At 46.0% G+C, this 21,421-nt stretch overlaps 3 protein-coding genes across 8 annotated transcripts in view; 2 read left to right on the forward strand and 1 right to left on the reverse strand.

Moving 5' to 3' along the window:
• Positions 1-3,615: 3,615 nt before the first annotated feature.
• Positions 3,616-13,016, reverse strand: ids (iduronate 2-sulfatase). Of its 2 annotated transcripts, XM_079745461.1 has the most exons (13): positions 12,819-13,016; positions 12,398-12,531; positions 11,858-12,035; positions 11,342-11,430; positions 9,649-9,855; positions 8,768-8,938; positions 8,183-8,309; positions 7,295-7,468; positions 7,047-7,153; positions 6,552-6,668; positions 5,211-5,321; positions 4,703-4,828; positions 3,619-4,388 (listed from the first exon to the last, which is right to left on the reverse strand). In XM_079745461.1, exons 1-13 carry the CDS (start codon positions 12,895-12,897, stop codon positions 4,308-4,310), a joined length of 1,701 nt encoding a protein of 566 aa, XP_079601587.1. In that variant the 5' UTR covers positions 12,898-13,016; the 3' UTR covers positions 3,619-4,307. The 2 variants fall into 2 exon arrangements, with proteins under 2 accessions (XP_079601588.1, XP_079601587.1); XM_079745462.1 differs by lacking the exon at positions 5,211-5,321 and having other exon boundaries at positions 3,616-4,388.
• Positions 13,017-13,674: 658 nt separating this feature from the next.
• Positions 13,675-18,873, forward strand: dcps (decapping enzyme, scavenger). Its single transcript, XM_079745250.1, has 6 exons — positions 13,675-13,909; positions 14,141-14,291; positions 14,797-14,942; positions 15,199-15,312; positions 16,944-17,054; positions 18,202-18,873. Exons 1-6 carry the CDS (start codon positions 13,712-13,714, stop codon positions 18,466-18,468), a joined length of 987 nt encoding a protein of 328 aa, XP_079601376.1. The 5' UTR covers positions 13,675-13,711; the 3' UTR covers positions 18,469-18,873.
• Positions 18,874-19,489: 616 nt separating this feature from the next.
• The window catches only part of LOC307081460 (uncharacterized protein), a 37,408-nt gene continuing 35,476 nt past the window's right edge, over positions 19,490-21,421 (forward strand). For 3 of the 5 annotated variants that reach the window (XM_079744646.1, XM_079744649.1, XM_079744652.1), the window contains exons 1-2: positions 19,494-19,626; positions 19,727-19,898. In XM_079744646.1, the coding sequence (XP_079600772.1) occupies positions 19,831-19,898 (68 nt within the window). In that variant the 5' untranslated portion in view covers positions 19,494-19,626; positions 19,727-19,830. Of the gene's footprint in view, positions 19,899-21,421 lie in introns of all 5 variants that reach the window. The other 2 variants (XM_079744647.1, XM_079744650.1) reach the window with 2 other exon arrangements.

Here is a 21,421-nt window from a genome sequence, read left to right on the forward strand (position 1 = left end):
CGTGTGCGTGTGTGTATCGCGCGTGTCCTGGCTTGTGTGTAAAAAACACTGGCTCAGATTGGCTACCATGAAACATAACTCCGCACATTTTAACGTACAGTAACGGTAACGGCGTTGTAACGACGGAAATAGTAATTAGTTAGATTACCCCGTTGCTGAAAAGATAACGGCATTTAGGGTGTTACCTAACTCCGTTATTTTAAACGGCGTCATTACATACACTTCTCCTCACCTCTCCACTTAGCCAGGGTGGGGTGAGTGTTGAGGGGCAGATGGGCGCCGTGCTTCACTCAGGTGAGGGTGGAGGCAGGGCCCAGGTGCACTCTCAGGCTTCACCCACTGAAGTGCTCCAACACCTCAGAGTATAGTGTAGTCCTTTCTCTTCGGGTTCAGACTAGACAGAGACGAACCTCCAGGGTCCATGTTTTGGTCCAGGGGTCGGGGTTTCTTTGGTTGGCAGAGCACAAAATTAAAGTAGGTAAATCACTTGAAATCAAATAAGAGTTATAATTATCATTGGACCCTTTTTGGGGAGATATTCATTAATTGCAATTAGTCTAGCCATTCAGGCTGGAAAATTACTTTTTTGGCATTTAATTATGTCCTCTGATTGTAGATGATGGCGTTAAGGTGTAATAGTTAATAGATGCAGGATGTCCGGTTCAGTAGTTCTGCTGCAGCGAGCTGGGAGGACTGAAATTTTTTCTTTTTAAAAAGAAAAAATAGAAAATGTAATGTAATCTATATCTACTGTTAAAAAAACGTGCTGAAAAACATGTAATTTGTTTTTGTCCTCTTCCCAGACTCTTGGTGAATGGCCCTTCTGTAGCCTTGGCTGGAGCCTATTTGATTTGACTTAAATAGCCATCAGCCAGTTCAACAATATGCCCTGAAAACATTTTACAAACTGCATATTTAGGTGAATGGATCCACACCAACCCTGCTGATGTGTATAAATGTATAGTTTAACATTCAAAATATTTGAATTGCCTACAATAATGACATCAAACGGCAAATGTTTTTATTTAGTTAATGTTTTTTTATTATTCTGGAAAAACACATTTTATAGGTGTCAACCTTTTGTTTTAAAAGACAATGAACACAAAGCGTTTAATCAGAAGGAGCAGGCCAGCCATGACATTTCCCTGTGTACTGTTTGGGAGCACCAGGGGCCCGGCTGGGGGATTAGGGCCGTGTTGTTGTGGCTCCGCAGCCCGATGTCCCCTGGGAGCCCAGCGGCCCGCCACAACCCGAGGCCCCTACACCCTGCGCGGGGCAAGCTTGTTAGCTAGCCGTCCCCGGAAGCAAACTGCTGCTGTCACCTTGTGCAAGGCTTGTCTGTCTGTCTGTCTGTCTGTCTGGACTCAGCGTCACACCGAAAATCATATTCCCACCAAATAAATAAATAAATCATTTGATATCGTTTGAGTTTTCACCATTTAGCATGAAATTATAATTAATGATTACGCAGAGTATAATCTTTATCCTATTCTCCCAACAATCGTCTGTAATTGCCACAATTACAATTGCCATAATGTAGGTCCCTGAAATGCAATTTAGCCCATGCTCAGAACGCACTTGCTGACGCCAATGAGTTGATTACAACTATTCAGCCTAATTAAAGCGGTTCCACTCCAAGCCCTGTCTCTCCATCTCATTGTGCAAAGAGTAGGCAATTTAAGACATTGTCTCCACCCCTATTCTTCACCACCTGTTTGAAAGTGATTTTGTTCAGCCTTGATTCGTCCATTCAGCGCGGTCGCCGATGGCTCCTCGGGCTCACTAACGAGGGGGAGAACTCTAATTGAATGAATAGAGCTTTAATCAAATGAATCCTGATTAAAACTTGTTTCAGAATCGAGAGCCAACACATCAAATCTTCCCCGGCTCGTAATTGGCTGGTTGACTAATGCGCCACGTGTTCTAGAATAAAAAAAAAATGCGGCTGATTGCCGCCGTGGAATGACTTTGCGGCGGGGAGATTTTGTCAGCGATGAGGCTCATAATGGAACAGAAAGCGTGCAGCGGAGGATAGAGAAACCACAGATAAATGGATTAGGCCGAAAGAATAGATGAATGCAACCACGTGATTAAATCTCACTGAAATACAACCGTGAAAGACCTGTAGGCCCGGTAGACGAAACCAGGGGGCCATTCAGCACTAAACACATTCAAACACCGTGTTAGTCTTTCATGTATTGTGTTTCCTTTCGGCTGTTGTGGGAGCTGTTCTCGGGACGCCCCTTCAAGGCCCCCCAACGTTCCCTGGTCCTCAGAACCCCCCGTTTACCCAGGTGGAGACGAGGGCTGCCTGGGAACCTCTTCAACACACGCTGTAGCACAATAGTTACCTCACAGAACACAAAGACCTACATCAAATAAAGTTTGGTGCTCAACGACGGATCGACAACTGATCATTAATTTGAGTGAACATCGATTAAGATTTCCTTCATTTAATGTGCATTCCCCAATGCATTAGCAGCCGCTGGTCACAATACGATTACAGACGTATTACACATATCAGCAGGGGGGGGAGGGGGGCACCCTTCATGGGAGAGGAGAACATAAGTGGCAGAGAAGGGGGGACAGGGTCTGACCATGGGGTGGGGGGGATAAATGGAGGAGTGAGGCCGTAATGGAATTGCTATCAGCGGATCAATGTGCCGGTGGTCAGGGATCACTGGGCGAGATGATAAATATTGATCTGATGAAACCACCAAGGCAGGAATATGAGCTGACATTATATACCGAGGCAGGAGAGCGAGCGGAGACAGAAGGAGGGAGACGGAGAATCTGCGCTGCATACAGATGGAGGTCGGACCTTCATGTAGGTAAACGACATGCACGGATCGTTGGGAGGTCTGCTGTTGGTTTCGCTCAGCTGAACTAATCGTTCGCTGCATACGAATAACACAGCTTCACACTTTGAATGTTTCTTAACGATTTATCGTGTATCATTCTACCAAGAGAATATAGAGTGGTGGTGTTGGAGGTACTGATGGTGTTGGTGGTTTGTGGATATGGCTCACTGCCATTATAGAAAGATGAGGTCGGTCACGTTGACAAATGCCGATCCGTAACCAGCAGGTTTGAATATAAATCAGTGCTGGAGGTGTCGGTGTATTGATTATCCGGGAGGCTGGCCTGCGTCGAACACATAACGTACACACCGCTGCAAAGTACCTGGGGGAAGCAATTTGCAAAGGCATCATGTCCATTATGGATGGAATATATTACCTACTACTAGTGAGCCGCTCCCTTCCCTGTGAACTGGAAGATGTTTTATAACCCTGGCCAAAGAAAGAAGTCAGATTACGTTAATTAAAAAATTATATTTTTAACTATATACTTTTTTTCCCCCTCGTGCTTCTTAAAGCTAATTATGTAAAAAATCCCAGTGATGCCGAGGTCCTGATGAATAGGTGCTTAGGAATGCATGACTTTGAGGCTCATTCACGGTGGAGGACTCAAGGTGATGCAAGAGGAGCAGAACACAGTAAATAGTTGGTGGTGCTGGTGTCCCCGCAGGCTCACTAGGCCGCTCTGCCAGACAAAAAAATGTCTTCCATTTGTGGAGCGAGGCAGGAACATAGTTCAGCCGGTGGTTTTTTTTGTTTTTTGGGGTAGGTTTGTAGGTGGAAGAACAACACACAAAAATATCTGTGTTTGTATGTGTGTGTGCACGTATATGTGTGTGCGTGTGTGTCTAAGTGTGTGTGTTCAGAAGCAACCCCACCGCTAGATTAGAATAAATACAAATTCATTTTGACAGAATGCAATTTGTTCCATGAGAAAAAAAAGAGAAGCATTTTTAATGCTAATAGCCTGATTAACATATTCAACAGTGCAACAGAATCCAGAATCCCCACGCGGAGCTAGATTATTACGAGAGCTTATGAAGTGTCAATACAGATCTAAACTCTTCTGTCTCGATGTACAAGTGGAAATGAAACTATTCAATTGTAATGTTGACTGAATCTCTCCCCCTCACCCCAATTTGCAGCTGAAACGGTCAACAAAGGCTAATGACGTGTGAACCATGTCCAGGTTGTAGGAACAAAGGAACCAATGGCTTCATTTGCCTGACAATGACATGAACATCAGTTTCCTCTTGAACCCTGGAACATCCCGGCGCCAGCGGCTCAGTAAAGTGCAAGTGTGGTTCCCCTCCAGGTCACCTGGGGCTCTACAGTATAATGTCCCTCATATTGTTCCACTCAGGTACAGCCTCAAGTCCTCCAAGAGCGACACACACATCCTCCTCCTCCTCCACTGGTTTGTGTTCCACAGTCTTCATCTCAAGCCGGTCAAGGCTTCAGATGACTCTTTTTCATCCCAGCTGTGAGGTAGAGGAGCTGCAACCTCATCCTCTTTTGCAGGCTCAGGGACTAGAAGGTAAGACGAAGAAATACAAATTCAAAATATTTCAATACGGGACGGATGATCTAAACTAGAAGGTTTCTCAATAAAACACATCCGTCCATGAGGCGATCCATCAAGGGAAGTCCTCTCCACCTTCGTTATTCTAGTCAACCTTTAACCCCTTCAGACAGCAGTAAGTGTTGTCTACGATGTCGCTATAGCCATGGCTAACGCTCAGCCCCTGGAGCTGAGCCTGTGGGAGACCGTTCACAGTGCAGAGTGATAAACATCACATGCGGGTCAATCAGCTGTGAGGATTGAGAGAAAGAGAGCTGCTGACCTGACGAAGGCTGCTGGTCTTCCTCAGCATGTGCTGGTGGTCCGAGCGGCGGTACAGGTTGTGGTCCTGTAGGGGGTCGTCGGCCAGCATGTACAGCTCCCCGGCATGGACGTCCGTCACGTTGGCCTGGATCGGCAAAGACCGGGAACAGGTGTCAAACAGACAGCTGATTGACAGTTATAGTACTTCGTTATGCAGCATCTTATCCTAGCCTAACCTTTGTTGTATACTGGGAATAGGTTAACCTAGCGATTGTTAGTGTGTGGCACTTTGTTCTATGAACAACCGACAGCGATACATTGTTTCACCTTCTTCTGACAAATGTGCTTATTGTGAGTCGCTTTGAACCAAAAGTGTCTGCTAAATCCCCTAAATGTAAAACAAGAAAAAAAAAAACACTTAAGAGATAGAGATTGATACATTATTCTGAAGAATGTCCTGTAAATATTTTTTCGGACGATTTGTTTTCAGTTCTAGCTAGATCTTTATCTATCGGTCAGATCCCCACCTTGAACGTGTTGGGGTCAAAGCCCAGCCACAGGGTGTACCGATAGTCCCAGGACCGCAGGGAGTAACCCATGACCTTGATTTGCGCGAGGAACGGCAGGTCAGAGTTCACCTGGGAGAACAGGCGCGAGAAAACAAAAGAGAAGAAACAAATAGCGCCCGGCGTTAACAGTTCATCTGGACAACCACAAAAGCGCATCAATCACAGCAGCCAAACGCGGCAACCGTTCCTCCCTCGGCGGCGACCTCTCCGAGCTTCGAGCGCGCCGCTCGCGTTCCCCAGCAGCCTCTCCTGCTCTCCCCCCGCCGAGACGCTGGTGAGCTGTTGGCGGCCCGCCGAACGGCTTTGTGCAGACATTTAGCCACCGCAGCTTTGAGAGCCACCTGCGCCGTTTTAATCCGCCGGACGGATGGCGTGCGGCAGACGTCCTCGCCGACGGGAGTAGCGACGCCGCGACGTGAGATTATTTTGGTTTGGAGGCGACATCGTGTTCCCCATCAGAGGATTTCGCTGTCGTCTCGTATGGGGGGGGGGGGGGGGGGGCAGGGGAGCCCGACCAGAAACAACCGGTCGATTTAAGTGTAGGCAGGACGGGCTGCAGTTAATCTTAACACCAGTCGGACCCATTGGGTTTGAGTTAAGGTGTTGAAGAGTGGCGGAGACGAAGGGAGACGCAGGGACCTCCGCCAGGAAACTGTAGAATGAGTCACCAGCTGTTTTTCCTGTTCTTTCAATTCCGGTTAACATTGGGATAACATCACTCTCATTTTACTGGGGGACGATATAACCTTGTGAAATACTCTCCAGGTCTGATTTTATGTGCGGTATGGGATTGTAAAAGGCATCTCGTGCCCACACACTCTTAACCACCACTCACGGCCAGATCTCCCTTTTAAGAAGACGCCGCACTAGAGACTACCTGGTTGAAGAAGCATTGAATTGACACCAATGACCCGTAACGACTCTCCACCCCACACCACTGATCAGTGCTGCTGGGAAAGAAAATCCCCTGAAGTGAACGTTAGAAACAAAATTAAAATCCATTCTGTCTTTCCGTTAAGAAGGGTAGAACGAATGACCCAGAATGGTTCGGAAACAATTGAAAAAAAGAAAAGAAAAAAGGAATGCACAGTTGTGGACAAGAGGGGAACGGTTCTACACCCTCGTTGAACATCGCTCCCCGAGTCCTCATCAACCGCACACCATGAACACAAACCAGAGCCTGCAGAAGACACCATCATGGCGGCCAAGACGTGGAGCTCTATGAAGCTCTCACCGGACCTTCTCCAGGGGTGAGGCTGCTGTAGAGAAGAGGGAAGGGTTATGTCTCTAAGGGGATACCTGGGGCACGTCTGCCGGCCTGGGGTACTGGCTGAAGGCGATGTCTTCATCATCCTTGCCCCTCTCAAGCCGGCCGAAGGTGTAGGCCAGGTTGTCCCCCTCGGTGCAGAGCTGTTCCTGGGGGGGGGGGGGGGAGAGAGTGTGAAGCCATGCCGCCTGGGCCGTTCTCAAGTGTTAAACAATCAAGTCTTCACTTGCTCGGCGCAAATCTGTTTAACATTTCAGAGGAGGAGGTGTACAGATGCTTTTCTTTTTGTAAGCAAACGCTCAGCTAAAACTTTAACCACACACCAGTGGATTAGACGCCGGCTAGTGCAAAAGCTCCAGCTGAAATTCCTTCCACGGCAATAAGGCTAGATATAAATAAACATCACCTTACTTTTGTTTCATGTTGGGGTTTTTCTACACCCCCCCGAAAAGCAATCACCATCAAGTGTTTCCTGGTAACCGAAATCCCCTCTCTGCTCTCGTCTCTCCTCCCCTCTACTGCGATACCTTGAAGGACTCGAGTGGGCATGGGTCTGGAGCGTCCAGGCCGGCCATGGAGGAGACGGTGGGGAAGACGTCCACCAGCTCCACCACATTCCTGACCCCGTGCCCCGCTGGAGGGAGACCAGAACCCATGAGGACCTGCTCCTCCCCAGGCTCACACCACCACAGCATTACACCAGCCATTCAAACAGCAGAGGGTTGGCACCGAGACCGTCAGTGGGTCATCCAGCGACCAATCGCTCCCATCTCACCCTTAAACGTGCGCCCCGGTTGGCCGAACACGTCGACGAAGGGGAAGATGGTCCCCGCCTGGAGCCAGTCGGGGAAGAAGGTGACGCCGGGGACGTAGAAGACGAGGGGAACCTGAGTGGCCACGTCAAAGTTGGAGTATTTGGCCCATTCCCCGTGTTCCCCCAGAGACCAGCCTGTGGACAGAGAGACGGTAAGGTCAGGGAGGCACTGCGTCAGAGCAGACGACCCAGGAGGCCATTTGTATGTATTATTTTACATTGGGTACGCTCACAAGAGTCCCCATTTCAAAATAACAGCGTACACCCACAACCATTTCAAGGCCCCCAGAGCAGAAATGATACAATTCTAGAAGAAATGAGATAAATACCTATTCTGAACGTATAACTTTGTTTTATTATCAACCGTAATTCCAGTTCCAGACTCCATCCCCAAAGATAAAGTGGGCAATTATAACGTGCTGCAAATCAAATTACAATAACTGTGTTTCCTTGGCATAATTTACTGTATGCAGTATATTTTGCTGTTTGGTGTTGATTTATAATATATTTTTGAATGTGCTTCTGTCTCTCTTCTAGAGAAAGTGAGCGAGTGTGTGCCATCCGTATGTGTGATTTCTGGGTCACAAAGGAGAATTTGACAATTTATATGCCAGCGGGTAAACTCAGTGCCAGACTCTGTGCAAGACTGATTTCCTGTCACCACACTGCCATCTAGTGGCAGGACGGTGGCAGAAAGGTCCCTGCCCTTCATTCAGAGCTCATTTTGCAGCGTTCAAAAAACTAAAATATGAATCTTATCAGACAACTTAGATTGCTCCGTCTAACTTATGACCATTCAGGGCCTCTCTCGTGTGTGTGTGTGTGTGTGTGTGCGCGCGCGCGTCTAACCGTGATCGGAGGAGAAGACCACCATGGTGTCGTCAGCAAGCCCCGAGTCATCCAGCGCGCTGAGCAGCCGGCCCACCTGGGCGTCCAGGTAGGAGACGGCCGCGTAGTAGTGCTGACGGATACGCAGCTGGAGAGACGTTTCACAAAGACAACCAGCGACAAGGATGAGAAGCAGAACCAGGATGAACCCATCTGAGCCACATTAAAGGGTAAATGGACTGCATTTATACAGCGCCTTTCTAACCAGTGGCCACTCAACGCGCTTTACAATACTGCCTCACATTCACACACCGACGGCGGGGTCAACCCTGCAAGGCGACTGCCAGCTCATCAGGAGCCGTTAGGGTGAGGTGCCTTGCTCAGGGACACCTCAACACACAGCTAGGAGGAGCCGGGCTCCGAACTAGCAACCTTCCGGTTACCAGCCAAGCCGCTCCTTCTCCTGAGCCCCATTGAAGCATCAAGAGGCTCTGTCGCTCAAGCCGAGCGCACTAATCCAGAGCAGTTCCTCCAGCCCATCAGCAGGGCGGCGCTGCAGGGAGCGGCGTCCGGTACCTGGAAGTCTTTGGGGATGGGTCCTGGTACCTGGAAGTCTTTGGGGATGGGCCCATAGGGGAAGCTAGTGTTGAGGGCCATCACGTCCTCCCTCAAGCGGAGGTCCATCCAGGGGTTGTAGGCCACGCTGGGTAGGCCCTTGGGGACCTCAGGGTCAGGGGCCAGGCTCATCTGGTCCAGAGGGTACAGGCTCAGGTACTCCTGGGACGCGGACACACGGACACACACACACACACACACACACACACACACACACACACACCTCATTCAGCGACCGCTCTACAAAGACAGAGAATCACCGCCACTTGAATCCTGGCCTCATTGGTCCCATCATTGAATAGGATGATCATCCTATTAACCAAACCATGCAGGTCTTTGCCAATGCTCATGATGATTTTTTTTCAATTGATTATCTGAGCCATGGAAACTGCTAATTGAGCTCTAAACAGAGGCATCTAATTGCAGAAGGATCCGGTTGTTCAACAAAAGGTTCCCCATTAGACACAGTGACTGTATGAATGTGCGACACACACCCACACACCTTAAAATGTTGGACCATGCTGCAAAAAATAACATATACTTAAGTTGTGGTAGTAATAATGATAATAACAGAGCTGCACTGTGATCATTCTATTGTGCTTTCAGAAAATGATGGAAGGCGCCAACAACAGCAAAGGCCGTTTGAACCAATCACTAGACCTTCTGCATCGAGTGAAAGTCTTTCTTTAAGTTGTTTCACCGTGGATGTTACCAAAGAAAAAGGAGAAGGCCATCGACACCGGCCTTTAAATAAGAGACATTAGTGAGCTCTTAATATGCAAGCACACTCAGCCCCATGTCCACTACGTGACTCATCTCGGACGGGGTTCTTCAGAGCACAAGGACCCTCGGTTCAGCCGGGGCCCCGGTACCTGTGGTATCCTGAAGGGGATGTGGGGCTTGTGGAAGCCCACGGCCAGGAAGAAGGGCCCGTCCCCGCCACCGTCCCCCACGCCCCGCAGCAACCGAGCGCCCTCCGCAGCGCTCTCAAGGTCGGGCAGCGTGCCGCCGGGCTGCTCCGCCACGTCCACCGCACACAGCAGGTTGGCATGGAGACCGCCGCCCGCCCCTTCACACATCTGAGGAAGAACCACAGCGAGTCCCACACGAGGTGAACCATGAACGGCCAAACGGCCGCGACCCGTCGGAGAATTGAGGAGGCGTGCCACGTTGAAATGGCAACTTCACAACAATGCTACGACGACGCTACAGCCAGTGTTGTCCTCTGAATCGTCTACGCCGCGTATGTTTGTTTTCGCTTTGGCCTGTTTGTTAGGATTCACTAATCTCCGAGTACCCCGGGGTTGCCAGATATGAAACAAATTTGCACACAAACACAGCACCCTGCAGCCATGGAAGCAAGCAGACTAGGTGGATCAAGTGAGATTGTACGAGAGATTGTACCCAACCTGAAAACCCTTGTCCTCTCTCTAAAGCGCCGCGACCAGAGCCATGCTAAAACACGGGTAAACATCGGGTGTTGAGAGATGGCGAAAGCAAAGAGCCAAGAAGGATCCAAGACTGTTGCCAAATGCAATGGTTTACATTTGCGAAAAATGAATACATAGCAAACGCTTACATTAGCTGATCAACTTACAGTCTAGGAAGTCATATTCAAACTACAATAACTGCTAGTCTCAAAATATGCTGCGCTCATCTGACGCTTGTGTTTATTCAGTTGATTCATCCAATTCTGGGTCTGCTTTATTAAATAGTCACAAGCAGTCTGTGTGTGTACTGTTGTGTTAACCATTGTGTGAATTTCAATTATTTTTTCAATCAGTGGAACCAACACAAAAACAAAAACCATTTAGCGAGAAATTAATTGGTGACATATAACAATCATATAGTCGTCGTAACAATGTCATCAATTCAGATAAATCAAAATTGAACCATTTCATTTCAAAGTACTTTGTTTGCTTTCCCTGCTATCACAAGCACTACAGCCAAACCGGTGAAAAACATTTTCTCTCTAGTTATGTGCACAGGGGGATTAGAGCAGCCATAACCAAAACCAATCCATTCTCCACTCACATGAGAGCAGATCTGTGGAAGGGAGAGTTCGGGAAAGTAGCAGGCTTTAGGGTAAGAAGGCAGGCGACTGCTTCAGTTGCAGCAGTCATACAATAACAACATTAGTCCCTTCACCGTGAAGGTTGTGGAACAAAAGTGAATACCTTTACATATTGAACATGCATATCTGTTCAACAGTTTATTATTTAGGTCTTAAGGACCATGGTTAGGGACGGTTAGCAGAATTTTTTTTTTTTTAAAGCTGAGTTTTCTAAGTTCTCATTTGCATGTTCGTGAATTCAATATAGACCTACATAATTATAATGATTTTTCTCTCACACACACACACACACACACACACACACACACACACACACACACACACACACACACACACACACACACACACACACACACACACACACACACACACACACACACACACACACACACACAGCAGTGGTCTAACAAGACTAAAACAGAGAACCAGCTCCAAAAGGATTCTGTTTTTAACCAAATCATTTAGGAGCTGGTTCTGCTTCAAGGCCTCACCTTCTCCTTCTCATAGCGGAACGAGGGAGGGTGGTACGGAGGCACTGACCAGCTGTAAGGGTAGTCGTCGGTGTAGTTGGAGGCGATGCCTGAAAACAAGAGACATCATTAGTTAAACAGGAAGGAGTCGTATAAAGTAAATGGTAAACGCACTGCATTTATACAGCGCTTTTCTAACCATTGGCCACAGCAAATGCACACATTCACACACCGACGGCAGAATCAACCATGCAAGGCGACAGTGCCTTGCCCAGGGATAACTCGGCACTTGGAGGAGCCAAGGATCGAACTAGCAACCTTCCGGTTACCAGTCAACTCGCGCCACCTCCTGAGCCACATGCCACCCCCTAAGTATTGTTCAACACGCCCAGTAAAGGGGTTGCAAACATCTTTTGACAACTAATAATAATAATAATAATAATAATAATAATAATAATAATTTCGAATTTAATATTTCAATCTAAATATTGCAGCCATGTTGATAAGAGGACTCCAGCAACAACAAGGATGGTTCACCTGGATGGAACACCTTCCCCACAGACATGGTGGTGTACCCTTGGGATTTGAAATACTGCGGTAGGGTTGTGTAGTTGCCAGCGGCGACCCTCCAGTAAGAGTAGAAGTCGTAGAGTCGGGTGGTGTCCGGTCTGCGGCTTGTCAACATGGACGTACGACTAGGGCCACACACCGCTTGCTGGCAAAGGACACACAGGAATACTTGTTTGGGGGAAACACTTAAGACTAAGCTAAATGGTAAATAGACTGCATTTATAAAGCGCTTTTCCTACCAGTGGCCATTCAAAGCGCTTTACAATATTGCCTCACATACACAAATTCACAAAACAACAGTGGTGTCAACAATGCAAGGCGACAGCCAGCTCGTTGGGAGCAGTTAGGGTGAGGTGCCGTGCTCAGGGACACCTGAATACTCCAGGAGGAGCCAGGGATCGAACTAGCAACCTTTCGGTTACAAGCTAACCCGCTCTACCTCCTGAGCCACGTTCCACCCGCAGCTGCTCCAATATAAAAGATACGAATGTTAAGACATCGACTGACCTGGGCGAACGCGTTCAAAAAGACTTGGCTTTTGGAAGCCAGCTGGTCGATGTTGGGGGTTTTGACCAGGGGGTCTCCATAGCAGCCCAGGGTGGTCCTGAGGTCGTCTGCCATGATAAACAGTACATTTTTCGCTGGAAACAAGAAACAATACATTGATGGGGTACGTTTAAATACCACGGAGGCTCTCTGTGATGGGTAACCTGGATGACATGAAGTAAACAAATTGTTGAGATACATAATCAGAAGGAAAAACATCAACACTGAACTACTGAGTTGAAAAGTTGCATTACTTTAGCTGCGTTAAAACGAATGCATTGGTGATTCTGTGATTAACATGCATTGCTTGAGGATTAAGAATTGACATGATATCTAACCAAACGTATTGAACACAAGTGTTCCTCATGGTTTATTACTTTACCTTTAGTTTCCACGAACGCAGGTGTCAGAGTGCAGATGATCAGAACACAAACACAACATCTCTGCAGCGATTCAAACATGTTGGGTGCTGAACCGCTGGCAGTGGAGGACGACGCAGAGGTGTGGATATGTTATTTATGGTACTGTACTCCACTGACATTTAAGTGGAGATGGTGCTCTGAGGAGTGAGCCAAACACAAACTTTAATAAATAACTTCCTGATTGTTCGCGACTCTCGCGAGCTGTGTACCCATTGGTCGAGACCCGCAGCGCTCTGCCAATCAACGCTAATCACATTAGTCTAATCTGCTTTAATGTGAATTCAATCTCTGCTGTTGGTTTTTCATTAGGGGAGTAATCAATTACATCAAGGAAGTATAACCAATGGGAGAACCAAATAAATGACTCTTTTGATCATTTGATTATTCGTTTTTTTTTTTATTTTTTATTAAATCCCAAAACTATCCCTTTTTTGTATATACTTCAAATAGTTGACTCATTTTGACCTACGTTCACTATTTACTACTAAGTAGTCAATTACTAGACGCTTTCATCCATAGCGACATTTTAATCAAACTTTAAAAAAATAGTTGTGCTTAAAATGTTAGTATATATAACATTACATAACATACAAGAAAAGCATAAGAATGAACTTTGGGAACGTGTCCATATTCTCCCAACTCCTTTGACAGGCTGTATATGAATGATATATTAAGCTGCATTGTTTTAGTGAAACAAAGAGGGCTGTTCCCTTTTTGACCAGAAGACGGCGGTAATGCTGAATGAGGGCGGAAATAAAACAAAGAGATGAAGAAGAGAAACACGCCCACTTCCGCTCTTTCGGCGAACCATCTGTCTGTTCATAACCATTTGTGTTGTTCTCCAGGTGTAAACATGGGAGATGCACCTCTGAAGCGGGAGAATGAAGGTGATGAACTCGGACAGAAGGCTAAGAAACAAAAGGGTGATCCTGAAGCTGACCTGAGTGGAAACGGAGAGGAATGCGGCGAGGAGAATATCTTATCTGGGTTTAAGACCACCGCTGTGTTGAAGGATTCTGCACGGGAGAAGACCATCTTCCTCCATGGGAAGGTAAGGGGACTGCTAGAGATGAGTTGCTCTGAGGAGTATACCTCAGTTAACTGGGGATTAATTAAATGTTATGCAATCAATTATTAGTATGATTGTTCATGCATTTGTTGATTGAAGCCTCCACATCCACTTTCTTCTTGAATATGTACTAAACGCTATACAAAGCAGGCATGCTCACACAATTGTGGCCACTAACCTTAAACGGACCCCCCCCCCCCCCCCCCGCCCCAGTTGGACGATCAGGAGGCGGTGGTCATCCTGCAGAAGACCCCCATCACAGAGGACACCGTGGCGGAGATGTTCGCTGGCTCAAAGCTGAAGCTGGAGATGAGGAACGACATCTACAGCACCTTTCACCTCCAGCCTCCTGCTCACCTCAATGGTGCAGACACAGACACCAACACACGGCCACCCACACACACACCCGCACACACGGCTCGATGGGATGGCAGGGGTCGGCTTAGCTCAGGCGGTAGAGCGGATTTGGCTTTTAACCGGAAGGTTGCTGGTTCAATCCCTAGCTGAGTGCCAACGTGTCCCTGAGAATACACCTCACCCTAACTGCTCCCGACGAGCTGTCTGTCGCCTTGTGTGTGTGGATTTTTGCATTAACCGTTGTAAGTTGCTTTGGATAAAAGCGTCTTCTAAATGCCCTTAATGTTAATGTCGATGAATGAAAAAAACAACGTCTTCAACTCCTCGGAAGATTTAACAGAATTTTGATCAGTTAGCATAAATGAACCTCACCGAATAGGACAACGACAAGTAAGATGTGTTTTCTACTTCTCTGTAAAGTCTCTTAGGCTAGAATTATTCCATTTAATTATTTTGTTTGAAAATGTCATTATAAAATTTGTTTTCTTGTTGTTTGTTGTTGGGGTGCGCAGTGCTCAAGGCGACAGTGGTGTGCCCGGCCACAGAGAAGCACGTGAAGAAGTACCAGGTTCAGGAGAGCTTCCTGGTTGAGGAGACCGGAGAGGACTACCTCTCCATCACTCTGCCCTACATCCAGGAGAAGAGCTTCAGTCTGCAGGTCAGCTGGCTGGCAGTTTCTCTCATTGCCTTCATTCAAGGTGTAGCCAGACTGTCACTGTAATTGTCGGGACATTGGGAACTCTCACTTTATTATGTACTGTACTGAATTATCACATAATCATCTACCTATAGTTAACTATAACGTTTACTTTAACATCATATTGTTCTTAACATCACATTAAAAACAATGGTTCACTACATGCACCTTAAACACGCTGACCCTAACTCTGTGTTTCTGCCATTCGTCTTACCAGTGGGTCTTCAACATCCTGGAGAAGAAGGCGGAGGCGGACCGGATAGTTTATGAAGACCCTGACCCCGATGTGGGCTTCGTTCTTCTGCCAGATTTCAAATGGGACCAAAAACAGGTGAGGAAACGACTAGGACAGAGTTTAAAGCCTGTCTTATAAACTACGTGTCACTTTTTATTATGCGGCAAAAGCCGCAACATAACTGCAAAAGTTACAATACAAAAACAAAAGCCGCAACACAACTGCAAAAGCTAGGACAGAAATGCAAATGTCCCAACACAACGAAAGTTGGACAATGAAACTGACCGGCTGTTATTGCCGGCTGACTATTATTGTATGCTTGAACATTATAGAATGTAGATAGCTTTGCCCATTTTCAGAGATTAACAACAGAGTACAAAGTAGGGTTATTCTCCTTTTTGTAGATTCAATCTGCATTCTGTAAAGGTATTCTGCAGTTGGTGTTGCAAGAACATCAAATACTTGTATTGTGCCGAAAAGCCTGGCACAACTTATTTTTGATAAAGCTTAGGCCACATTCTATATAATAAATAGTGGGTTAGTTTCCTTTCCAACATCAGTTGACATTCACTTGGTTGTGTTGAACTAAGATGTCGCTGTTATGTCGTGCTGTTTTAAGATGTGTTGTGTCTTATGTGTCTGTTTTCAGTCTGTGCGTTTGTTTTTTTAATTTGAAAAGTGTTCATCCAAAAATCTCCTGGCATGAGAGCCACAAATATAGAGCTGTGTTATGCTAGTGTATGTGGAGTATAAGAGAAGCTTCACCATCTCTGGGAGGGGCTCATCAACAGTAACACATGTGGCGTTATACTATGAGCACCTAAGAAGCTGAACCCTCTCTCGGACGGGCCTCATAGAGCCAGTGAAGAAGAGCTTGGACCATGACATCGTATGTATTTAGAGGATTCAATTATCATGGCGATTCACTTTTTCTTCCATATAAATACTGTGGTGAATGGCAGTTTTCAGATGAGAGGGATTGTTAGAAGTAGGTATGCATTTTTTTAATACACCCATGTTTTGGAGAAGTTTGTTGAGGTTAGGGTTATGGAGTTTTTTGAGGTTGTTCCCAGACGCTGTAACTCAATTACACAATTACAAACCGTTGGTTGTATAATGTGGGACCTTTAAAGAGAAAGTAGGTACTGGTAAAGGTAACTGTTGCAATTCAGATGCACACCAGTAAGTTGTCAAAAACCTATATTCATGAGCTGCAGCGTATGTCAACATTGTCTTGTAGCACCGACTGTTATCGAGATTAATGATCAATCAATACAACAGATGGTGAGAGTATGTGTAATTTATCAATGTCGTTTCCTACCATTGATGAAAGAAGAGGACTGTGTGAGGAGAAGTGTTAATTGGCTTTTAAGAAGACCTACCTCTGCTGTTACCATAAGTCAGACAAAGTTAACCATTGGGATTGGTTGATTCATTGGCAGGATGGTTGATTCACTGGCAGGATAAATGTATGTCTACAGTCCCACTCAACTCCATGATTAGGTATTTTATTGACGTTGGAAACAATTGCAACAAACAATCCCGTTCACTGTTAAAGGACAATGACTTGTAAGCTAAGACCTATACTGAGGTACTTCATCAAGGCACCAATCAACTGTGCAGGAGTTTGAAAGGACAGCTTGCCACTCATCATGTCTACCAGTTGAACAATTGCCTCTAACTAATTTCCCTTCCACCTCGCCTAATGAACTGTTCCTCTCTCCCAGACGCATGATCTGTACCTGATAGCCATCGTCCACCAGAGAGACCTGAAGAGTATCAGAGAGCTCACCGCCGGCCACCTGCCTCTGCTGCAGAACATCTGCACCAAGGGGAAGGTGGGCACTGGGATTGCGCCGACTATCTAACTGCATTCAACACATGCTAGCTGCTCTTTTTGGTCTGGCTTAGATTGCTAGTATAAATGTGTCACTCAAAGTGCAATGTGTAATGAAAGATTATAGGTCATCAGCTTTAGTAGACATGCTAAATCTAAATCCTGGCTTCTCAGACAATACAGCCTCACCCAGTATGATCTCCCTAGAGAGTTGTGTTCTGGGTCGGGATGTTTGCCTTTGTTTTGGCGTGTGAATTATCGTTCACTATTCTCAGAGTTCCCTGGGTTAACCAACTGAGATTGGGTAAAAGCAAAAGGCAGTAGTTGGAAATTAATGTTTTACCTTGACACTCCTTATATCATGACAGGCATTCAGCTGACGCTTTTAGCCAAAGCGTCTCCTGTGTTTTCATCAAGTAGAAGAATGCATAAGGGGATACCTGCTCCCTTGTGAATGGTTCACCCGAGGGTCAAAGGTTAACGTTAGATACAACCAGGAGCCGGTATGGTAACTAGATAGTGCAAGGAATAGGAGACCAAGTTTAGATAATGATGGGTGAAACAACATATGGATTTTTTCGAACACACACCATGTGGGGAGTAGAGCTGTTCTCAGCATTTCTGAGATCTGTCTGCCAATGTATAAAAAGTCCTTGCTTTTCCAAGGACTTTTCAGTCCTTGGAAAAGCAAGTTCAGATGACTCTTTAGATGAGTCTTAAACAGTTTATGCAGAAACGATTGACATTGGGCAAAATTCCACCACAACCCCTCAACACTAAGCTAGGAGGAGCCGATTGGCAACCTCCTGGTTACAAGACAACCCTCCTCCTGAGCTGAGCCGACCCTCTGTCCCTGTGTCCCTCTGTCCCTCTGTCCCTGTGTCCCTCTGTCCCTCTGACTCTGTGTCCCTCTGTCCCTCTGTCCCTCTGACCCTCTGACCCTGTGTCCCTCTGACCCTGCGTCCCTCTGTCCCTCTGACCCTCTGACTTTGTGTCCCTCTGTCCCTCTGACTCTGTGTCCCTCTGACCCTCTGTCCCTGTGTCCCTCTGTCCCTGTGTCCCTCTGACCCTGTGTCCCTCTGGTCCTCTGACTCTATGTCTCTCTGACTCGGTGTCCCTCTGTCCCTCTGTCTCTCTCTGTGTCCCAGGAGGCCATCCTCCAGCGCTACGGCCTTCCCGCCAGTAAGCTGCGCGTGTACTTCCACTACCAGCCGTCCTACTACCACCTCCACGTCCACTTCACGGCGCTGGGCTCGGAGGCCCCTGGCAGCGGGGTGGAGCGGGCCCACCTGCTCTCCGACGTCATCCAGAACCTCCTGGCGGACAGCGGGTTCTACCGCCAGCGGAGCCTCAGCTTCCCGCTCCGCGCCGACGACGGACTGCTCGCCAAGTTCCAGCAGGCGGGGCGGTTGTAGGAGGCGGGGTCCCGTCGTTTCCACGGAAGAGCCAAGAGGGGCGGTGCGACGATCTGTTTGTTTTGTAGGTTGATATTCGTTTTAACAACAGTCCGTTGGGAAGAATGTCACCACTGCCATGGCAATGCATTCATTGTGTCTCCCGTCCTCACGTTCTTACATATTCATATTGATCATTGTTTGATCATTAATTGATCATTGATTGATTGATTGATTGATTGGTCATGTCTGAGGCCCAGCTGAGCTCCTGGTCTTTGTGTTACCAGCACAGTACCGCTGTATCTTTTCATAGTTATGGCACTGGGGTTTGGATGTTTCACTTTTTTTACAGATGTCTTTTTTTACTAATCGCGTTGTTCAAATGTTTTATTAATCGACTTAATAAAATATATTTTTAAAAAAACATTAACAGTGCACATTTTTTTTGCTATGGAGGTGGGGAACATTTTATTTAACATATGAGAAAATGTTGATGTCCTATTTAATAAAATCGTTTATGCCGATACACATGTACACATTGTGTTTGACAGTTCTGACCATACAAATGTTTTTGACCAAAAGGCATAACAATTAAAACCCATTGCTTGTGCCAGCACCAGAGGGCGCTGCTGCAGCTAAATATACTATTGGTATTCTGTTCAATTATTGCGGTCTCATTTCGTTAGTTGTACCGTTGTATAATTGTATAAGGATACAATTTAAACCGGTATATCTCTAAACTTTAATTTAATTTTAGGTATAATCAAAGAAAAGGCATGAACATAGTAGGTCTAAAACAAACTTCAAATTAACTGTCAACTTTAATTGGAATGGTCAGATTGAGAGTAGGCCTGCCATTATCCAAATTAATTATTTTAGCCTCGCTCGCTTTCAGCTTTATGGATTATTGCAGTGATATGTGACATTGAAAGCTGTTAGGGAACGCCTGGAAACGAGGTTATCTAGAAGATGAGATATCTCCCAGCATCCTGATCCCTTCAGAGTGGGCTGGGCGGTCCTCTACTTCCTAGGTGCGTTCAGGCGCCGCTGAAGAGATAAACTTGTCTGCATTCAAAGAGTTCATAGAATAAAGTCATGCATATGAGTGGTGCGTGGGTTTGACGGTTTCAATGAAAGTCGTACAGGAGAAGAACTACTCGGACATCATGGCGTCGTTTTGTAAGTCATTGTTTTAAAACAAAAAAAAAGTCTTAGAAGAAACCGCTGTGGTATATTTTTTTCTTTTTGAGGTTTTAATTACGCATTAATTACGCATCAGAGCAGAACCTAAACAGCAAGACGTGGAGACGCAGAATCGACCAGGGGAACCAAACTGAACGTCCAGGAGCTGAACAAACCGGATCATCAGCCGATCAGACCCTGATGTCCTCCTGGTTCCAGTCCCTGAAGGAGGACTTCGTTTTGAGGCCGTTTGAGACGCAGCACACCCCGTGAGTAGCGATCTTTGTCCGGCCGCTTAAGCCTACATGCTTTTTTTTTTGCTTACGCACTTTAGTTTGGTTCAGTATTGATCAAGGTCTGTGAAACATGTGTGTGCTTTTGATGGATGATCGATGATCAATACGTGTCTGCTCTCCTGTCTCGCTTCTGGTTTTCCATTGGTCAACAAGTCGTACGGACTTACAGAATCGTGTTTTTCTTGAACATCGCTTTGAGTCACTGAATCCTTTTCAAGTTCTGCACGATGCAGGAATAATGTAAGTGTACAATGTAAGGAAAGTGTCCCACTGAATATCTTTGGCCCCCAGGATCAGCCCTCTGTGAGACCATAGTAGTGTTTGTTGGCTGGTCCCTCTGAGTGTGGGATTTTCCTGTAAACCAGAGATCCGTCAGGCTTTTTAACCTGATGGCTTATTGTTGTATTCTGACTTTGCTCTGTAGACATGGCAAAGTTGTTTATTCCTACCGTCTGCTTGTTGCACCTATCTGTCAGTCTGTGTTTCTATCTGCCGTTCACAGACAGACTGTTTCCACAGAGACAGGTCAAGGGCAGTACAGATTAGGCTGAACGCTGGTCTCTCCCACTCTGGGAACCTGTTAATCCTGAGAACAGACCTTCACTCTTGATGGCTACTTTCACTGTTTAAAGATATATAGTATTAGGGGTATTTTGTAGTGGTGTATAACATGTTAATACAAGTATCAACACATATATCAATCAATTAAGTATTTATTTACAATTAGGTAAACCAACCGAGCTTGTGTGTTGGAAGAGAACCCCACACTGTAAACAGTCAGGAATCAATTCATAAAGTTGTGTTTTAGGATGTGATACCGTGAGAAAGAGAGCAGTTCTGTGTGGACCACAGAGGTCACTAAGCCCATACATTTGGTTTATTTTTACCAATGTTTCTTCGTCATAGCAAACGGATGTTAAGTGGAATGACAGGATTGTGTCTCTGTGTCATTCAGTGGATATGTGTTTATTATATTTACAGAGGGGAATTAATAGGCCCAAGGGAGGTACTTAAAACGTTTTAGGTTAAGTATATTGAGTGCAAATGTTATCTGCCTCTGTCAACCAGGAAAAACCAGTTAGATTTTGTGCCCTAGAGGAACACTTCCGGACGATAGTCATGTTGTGTTTGCTACATATTCACTGATGAAAAAATTATTCCCAAATATGTTAGATGAGTGGGCCTTGTGTGTCTGTCTAATGTTTCAGAAGAGTCTGTCTCCATTTTTTCTAATCTTTAATACCTTTATGTTACTACACTCTATCTATCTCTCTCTCTCTCTCTCTCTGTCTCTCTCTCTCTTTAATAGATAATAGACTACTATGAGAATAGAAGGACAGTAGAATGAGGTCAGAAAGTACTAGCTGTGATATGGTCATTCCCTTCAGGGCTCTCCTGCTGAACAATGGTTTCTCTGATAGTGATGTCGTCATGCAATTAGAGCCCTTAAGTTAATCAAGTACTCACATATACACACGATATATAAACCAGGTTTA

This window comes from Pollachius pollachius (assembly GCF_949987615.1).
Source record: "Pollachius pollachius genome assembly, chromosome: 10".
NCBI classification, from domain to species: domain Eukaryota; kingdom Metazoa; phylum Chordata; class Actinopteri; order Gadiformes; family Gadidae; genus Pollachius; species Pollachius pollachius.

What these genes read in the sequence shown, in the direction of transcription:
- dcps (XM_079745250.1), top strand. Translation starts at nt 13,712, where the DNA reads ATGGGAGATGCACCTCTGAAGCGGGAGAATGAAGGTGATGAACTCGGA. An exon ending in GCCTCCTGCTCACCTCAATG is followed by an intron (nt 14,292 to 14,796) that starts GTGCAGACACAG and finishes TGGGGTGCGCAG; the next exon opens with TGCTCAAGGCGACAGTGGTG. An exon ending in AGAAGAGCTTCAGTCTGCAG is followed by an intron (nt 14,943 to 15,198) that starts GTCAGCTGGCTG and finishes TCGTCTTACCAG; the next exon opens with TGGGTCTTCAACATCCTGGA.
- ids (XM_079745461.1), bottom strand. Translation starts at nt 12,897, where the DNA reads ATGTTTGAATCGCTGCAGAGATGTTGTGTTTGTGTTCTGATCATCTGC. An exon ending in TCCGCTATGAGAAGGAGAAG is followed by an intron (nt 9,856 to 11,341) that starts GTGAGGCCTTGA and finishes GTTCTTCCTCAG; the next exon opens with ATGTGTGAAGGGGCGGGCGG. An exon ending in GGCCGGCAGACGTGCCCCAG is followed by an intron (nt 5,322 to 6,551) that starts GTATCCCCTTAG and finishes CTGTTCTCCCAG; the next exon opens with GTGAACTCTGACCTGCCGTT.